The sequence below is a fragment of a genome, unplaced genomic scaffold (assembly GCF_019419815.1).
Source record: "Pyrus x bretschneideri cultivar Hongxiangsu unplaced genomic scaffold, Pyrus_bretschneideri_v1 Contig2, whole genome shotgun sequence".
Lineage (NCBI taxonomy): Eukaryota > Viridiplantae > Streptophyta > Magnoliopsida > Rosales > Rosaceae > Pyrus > Pyrus x bretschneideri.
Window position 1 is genome coordinate 601,433 of NW_025999501.1, and position 6,645 is coordinate 608,077.

At 39.0% G+C, this 6,645-nt stretch overlaps 1 protein-coding gene across 9 annotated transcripts; it reads right to left on the reverse strand.

The window, feature by feature from the left end:
• Window positions 1-408: 408 nt before the first annotated feature.
• LOC103936486 (DIS3-like exonuclease 2) lies at window positions 409-6,126 on the reverse strand. 9 transcript variants are annotated; one of them, XM_048583041.1, is made up of 8 exons: window positions 5,689-6,126; window positions 4,799-5,202; window positions 4,608-4,661; window positions 4,421-4,489; window positions 4,045-4,195; window positions 1,961-3,930; window positions 1,450-1,530; window positions 409-1,359 (listed from the first exon to the last, which is right to left on the reverse strand). In XM_048583041.1, exons 1-8 carry the CDS (start codon window positions 5,798-5,800, stop codon window positions 973-975), a joined length of 3,228 nt encoding a protein of 1,075 aa, XP_048438998.1. In that variant the 5' UTR covers window positions 5,801-6,126; the 3' UTR covers window positions 409-972. The 9 variants fall into 9 exon arrangements, with proteins under 9 accessions (XP_048438998.1, XP_048439002.1, XP_048439001.1 ...); XM_048583045.1 differs by adding an exon at window positions 5,417-5,489 and having other exon boundaries at window positions 1,961-4,195; window positions 4,799-5,199; window positions 5,689-6,124; XM_048583044.1 differs by adding an exon at window positions 5,417-5,492 and having other exon boundaries at window positions 1,961-4,195; window positions 4,799-5,199; window positions 5,689-6,124.
• Between the last annotated feature and the right edge of the window lie 519 nt (window positions 6,127-6,645).

Here is a 6,645-nt window from a genome sequence, read left to right on the forward strand (position 1 = left end):
GAGAGCGCTTATATGACTTGTACCTTAGCGCACGTTAGTCATTTTATTAACAGTCTCAAACATTGTCATTTGACCAACCAACCAACTAAGATATATGAAAGAAATTTTAAGAGAAATGATAAACAGACAACATTTTTAATTTCTCATAAACCCTTGTTTATTCATGTCAGTTATTTTAATTTGATTTATCTAATGCAACAGTCACAAATAATGAGAAGTGTTGAGCAGCTAAAAATGATGTATGAAAATCATTTTGCATTTAGTAACACTAACACTAGTAAAGTAAATGTCATTACTCTTTTGGTCTGCATTATTATTAGAGTAAATTACATTTTACCATCTCAACTTTACGTCCTATAACAAATCAAGCCTCGTCTTTTAAACAGCAAATAAAGTTGGAAACTGTAATTCACACAAGTGTTGCGCTTGCATATGATTCAACTGGAGACTGCCAGTCACATATTCATGTCACAAGAACAAACCAGATCATTACCACTAATCCTGGTCACCCAAAGCCAAAAACCTTATTGGGCAGCAGTCCAGGAATAACAAAAACAGAAAATTAAACCTCCCAAATTTGGCTTAAGCAACTCGGTGTCAAAGGGCCTGACGCAGCAGGCGCATATTCACCGAGTTACACTGGACGAGACTAGCCAACAAAAACAGCGGCCTATTCCAGCAAGCAGCTCTATCAAAAACAGCTGCGACAAGCCAATGACACGGACTAAGACACACCCCCCTTATCCATTATCAACACCCTTCCACAAAACGTTTCGCCATAAGACAAATCCATAGAGCATCAGCGGATATCTAAACCACAAAATTATTATTTTCTTCTACACCTCTATCCGGTCTATACACTAACGTCCTATCGGCAACAGAACCTGCCCTGTTATCATTCATCTGTAATAAACCATTCGTCTCTGTAAGTTCCATCAATCGGCAACTAGGTTAACCAGTTCAAACCCCAATCTAGCAGAGATATGAGCTCATGTACAGCCTTGCCCCAATATCGACAGGTCCATCATCCCCTCCAACTGCATGAAGCACTACAGGAATGGTTGAAAGAACACGCAGTGTAAGGGGGAAAACCACAGGATCGATTTCACTATGGGTGGCTCCGCCAACATCTTGGGTCCCAGCACCCTCATTAGAACTATTTCCAGTTCCGCCTAGTTCAGCTTTGAGGCCATAAGGTCTTACAACCAAGGCAACATCTTCAAGTGCCCTCCATTTACCAGGGCAACCTCTCCTGAGTGAGCGTCTGTTAGAACATAAATTCAGCACCACTGTGGACGTAGCATCAAGCCATTCTACCATCAAGCCTTCAACTTCATCATAATATATTCGACGTTCAACCTGAAGGCATGTAGTGTGCAACAGTCAATTGCAAATGGATACCCATACTATACTGGCATAAAAATACACGACACCGAAAAAGCTACTTACAGCAAGCTTGTGAATATAAATGGACATGAATCTAGGTCCTGCACCCAATACTCTTGCTTCTGATAGGACAATCTGCAACCGCTAAAAAAAAGCCAGACATTAAGCACAGACAACAAAGCTAAAACATCTAGTGCGTAAATGCAAAATGAGAGCAGAACAAAACAACAGTAGGACTACTAGTGTTCAAACCATCTAGCTCAACTAAACAAGAATGAAGACAATGATTGCTAATAAAATGAGGATGCGATGAGTCTGTTCAACACCAAGTGATCTGATGTCAGGTAACACTATTATGTTATGGTGACAACATCGTTAGTATAATACGGGACGCATTAGTTGGTTTAGGCACATAAAAATACATAAACACCATTTTATATCAGGTTACTGGTGATGAAAAGACGGGCGGAAACTCTTGCACTGCTTTACAGCTAAATAGTAACAATGAAGCCATAGATTTTAACATCCAAATACAACTCAGAAAGTGTAAGTAAAAAAAAAAAAAGAACCGTACCTCCTTTTTCTTCAGCAGGGCCCACATGTATAGCTTATCACAAGCATCTTTGACATGTCTACTAGCCAGCTTTCTTTCATTGCAGTAAGCGGAAACACCAGCAAGCATTTCAGAGCAAGGAACTCTTTGCTTTATTGCTGCTGCCGATAATGCTTCCTTGATTTCACAGGATTCAGCAACATCCTTATCAAAATAAATACCAGTGAAACATCTCATTTTAACTTCATCTCCCCTGCTAAAATTATTCAATATTCTCCGACGTTTCAAAAATAACTCCTCTGCCTCTATAACTGCAGCCAACGTGCGATGCACTACAATATCTGGATACCGACGCAGTGGTGATGTAAAATGAGTGTACAAAGGAACAGCAAGTCCATAGTGACCCCAATCATTTTCTCTATCTTTTAATTGGCCACTACAAAAATAAGAAGCCAACTGCATTGGTTTTGTAGCATAATTCATAAGAATATTGAATAGAACAGAGTCATCCTTGAGCTCTTCCCTGATTCTCTGCAATGATTGCTGGAACTGCCCAGAAGAAGAAGTATCCAATTCCAAACCATGCTTAGAACAAAATGCTTCAAATTCCCTGAGTTTGCGCATAGTAGGTTCTGGGTGCCTCCGCAGTAATGCATTCTCAGGAAAAGCTCTAGATATAACTTCAGCCGCTGCTCTATTTGCTAAAAGCATAAACTCCTCGACAAGAAAATTGGAGTCCTTCCATTCAGAATACATGCTATCATATGGAACTCCATCTTCGTCAAACAGAATAACAACTTTGGAGCTTTCAAGCTGAAGAGCTCCATCACTAAACCTCCTCTCCTTCAAAACTCTGGAAATTTCATGAAGGTCTTTGACAGATCTAATTACATCAGACCATTCAAAATGGCCATGCAACTGAGGACAACCATGTCCTAAAATGTTAGAACTTTCCAAATTAAGTTTCCCGTTGATAATCTCCTGAGCATGTTCATAAGCAAGCTTGCAACAAGATCTTATTACAGTGCGGCCAATCCATCGGTCAACGACATCCCCAACATGGTTGATGTCAAAGAAAATTGAAAATGCTAGTCTCTCTACTCCTGGGTTAAGCGAACCAATATTCTCTGAGAGCAAAGGAGGCAACATTGGTAATTTCTGCTGTGACATATACACACTTGTTGATCTAGATTGAGCTTCTTCGTCTAAGGGTGTGTCGGGCAAAACAAAATACGACACATCAGCAATGTGGATACCAACTCTGAAAATTCCATTGGGTAATTTCTCAATTGAGAGAGCATCATCCAGATCAGTAGCAGTGGAAGGGTCGATGGTAAATATGAACAGGTTTCGAAGATCCTTTCTACTTTTGATTTCCTCCTGAGGCACCTCCCATGGGAGAGGAGGAAGACAGGAAAGTGATTCATGACAAAAATCAGACGAATTAATTGAATTTTGGAATAAAATTGCTTCAACTTGTGGCTGTACTTCACCTGCCCGCCCAAAAGCATTCAAGATGACAGCTTGAGGAGCAGAACTTTGTTCATCCCATTCATCTATTCGGGCAGCAAACAACTCCATTTCGATTGACTCATCACCATTCTCCAATCTTTTCTTGATCGAATCAGGCAGGGTTCTCACAAGGACCACCATTTTTGGAAATCTGGGGTCAGTTGGGGTCATCTGGATGTACTCATTAGAAAATGATGCATTTTTTTTCTTTCTCGTGTCGTTTCTGCAAACCTCCCTGTAAGCAATCCACTTCTTAACATGAAGAAAACCAACAACAGTGTCTCGACGAGGAGACCTTTCAATGATAGCAACAACCCTGCCAGTTGGTCGTTTTGAAGGGAATGAACTGATCGTGGCACACATCCACTCTACTGCAACTGCAACTTCATTCTGCTCACCATGAGAACCTGCTTGTAAAGAATCTGAAGCCAAGGGGTACCTTCCAGTGACATGATCATAACTTGTTGGTCCAATTTGCTCTGAATTAACAGATTCACCAAGGGTATTACTTTCCTCAGGACGTGAGCCCCTCTCAGGAAACAGGCTTCTTCTATCATTATCATACAAATTCACTTCCTCTACCTTATCTTTACCTTTGCAGTTAAGACCAGAAATTTCATTAGCTTCTTGTGGTAAGTTAAAATCCTCCACCAGTGCAGAGCTAGTACAAGTCCCAGCTGATCCTTTCATCCTAGTCCATAACGCTAAGGGATCCACCTTAATCGCCACAATGTCTCCTTCCACCTAAATGTAAAAAATCAATGCAAAGCAATTGTTAACTCATTGAACTGTATTCTCCACAAAAAAGAATGTCACCATAATCAATCCATAATAATCATGAAGCCTATGTGGTACAGTAACATTATGAGGCAGCCAACTACTTGCAAGTATAGTAGACAAAAAAGCAAACAAGTTAAAAGGTTTCCAAGTGAAGATGCAATATGTAAAAGAAAATAATTCCAGACTTACAGCTCTATTCTGCTCAGCATGTCCTCCAACGAGAACATCCGTTGGTACACCATCAATATTGCAATAGGCCTACAAGCACAGAACACAGCATGCATGCTAGGTAAGAAGTTTATGACTGAAGCATTGAGAGATACTAATCCCACAGAACATATCCGAATATTAATATAGAAAGAATAAGATCACAAACCTCAAGTCGGTTGTGTGCATTGACTCGAAACAAAGCTCTGAAAGCATCACCTTTCTGGAAAAATAACATAATAAATGAGTCACAGTGATCATTTTCTTCGGCAACCATACAACTTCAAACAGGTTCATATGTAATGAGTAAACAGCTCCCATGGAAAATGTACACTAAAGTCTAAAACCAAATAAATATACCTCCAGAGCATCATTAACAGCCTCTATGGGCCAGTGGGAAGTAAAACATTTTCTCCGAGCATGACTCTCAATGTTATGAGGAGGGAAATCCTTGAACATCCCAGGTGATCCTCTACAAGCCACAGGTTCAGGACAAGAATTTTCAATAACTCTTTCGGAAGGATCACATTGGAGAGAATGCTGATTTACCAAAATCTGCACATCCTCGTGGTTGACTTGTTCATTGATGTGCATTGTTGGCAATGAATGGAAGGCAAAATTAGATGCTTTGATCATTCCGTGCTCATATGGAGAATGCATGTCTAATTGAAGTTGCTTCAAGGATGTGTTTACATGATGAGCCATACTTCCATTTGCCAGGCACTCAGATACTTCACTTCGTATTTCATTTATCCGACTAGCTGCTGCAATTAAACAGACAAGAAAATAAAATTCAGAACCAACAAAAACGACAAACAGAAAGAGTAGAAAAAATAAAAAATAAAATCAAAACAGTGTTTTACATGAGCATAAGAAACAAAATTCAGAAAGGCTTCAATGCTAAGAATGCATATAACCCAAAGAACAGTATATATATCTCCATCAAAGTCCAATTTTATCCAATCAGGCAGTGATTACCTTAGCATTTGCAGGATAATCCCACTCCTTGACCAGTACATAGATTACCCAACAGCCAAACAGCACCAATACGCTACTGACATAAGGACAAACAGAAAAAAAAAAAAAAAAAAAAAAATACCAATACCCACAAATCATTTTTCTGTTTAAACTAATTCAAAAAACTCAGATTGCAGTTTCACTAACAAAACCCAGCAGCAAAAGACCCAGTTATTAAAATAAAAAATGAATCTTTGCTCAGTGAGAAAAAAGGGGGAAATTGATCAAAGTACCTGAAGTGGAATTGTTTTGCTTGGATCGGCGATTGGATCGGCGCCTCTTCTTCTTCTCCTTATCGCCTTCTTCAACCCTTTCAACAACCGATTGAACAACCGGGCCTTTCATAATTTAAAGAAGCAAAAAAAAAAAAATCAATTTCCAAATAAACCCAAAAAAAGATAAGATCTTTTGGGGAAGATCTCAAATACAATCGTTGCGTCTTCCGATTGGGAAAAAATATATACGGAAGAAACCGCAGAGAGACACAGAGAGAGAGGAAGTAAAGAAGTTAAAAACAAAAAAAAAACATAATACGGAACAAGGAAAAACTGGAGGAGAAGAAAATGAGAGGGAAGAGAGGGTAGGGTTTTATAAGAAAGTGGAAAACTGTGTGTGTGTGTGTGTGTTAGAGAGAGAGAGAGAGAGAGAGAGAGATGGATTTTGGTGGGTGGGAGGTGGGAGGGGAGGTGGGGGAGGAGGTGGTGGGGGAGAGGAAAAGGACGCGACGATTGGTCGGCTAAGCTAACGAGACATGGGGCGCCGACTTTCGATTCCTTTGTCTTTCCCCCTCCTTTTCTGCCTCTCTCGCCATTTCTTTTCTTCTCTTATCTTTCTCGCTTCCTTTTCATTGCTTTTGATTTTAAGAATAATTAATAAAAATAATTTGAAATTTGAGATTTAACGGTAAGAATAAAATAAAAGGTGAACTATAGGATTAAATTTTTAGTATAAAAATGTGGTTTTTCGTTAAAATAAACAGTAAATTCCCTTTGATTTTTTGGACCTTTGGTTTTTAGTTAGAACAAAATTTAACAAGAATTGAGACATTTGATACTTGTTTTGTTTTTGCCAATAAATAATGGTATGGATACTAAATTTTTTTTTTTGGAGCGTTTTGATATAGATGCCTAGCTCTTGAAATTTTGAGATTAAACATCCATGTCTTTTAGAATTTTGATTAAACATCATCC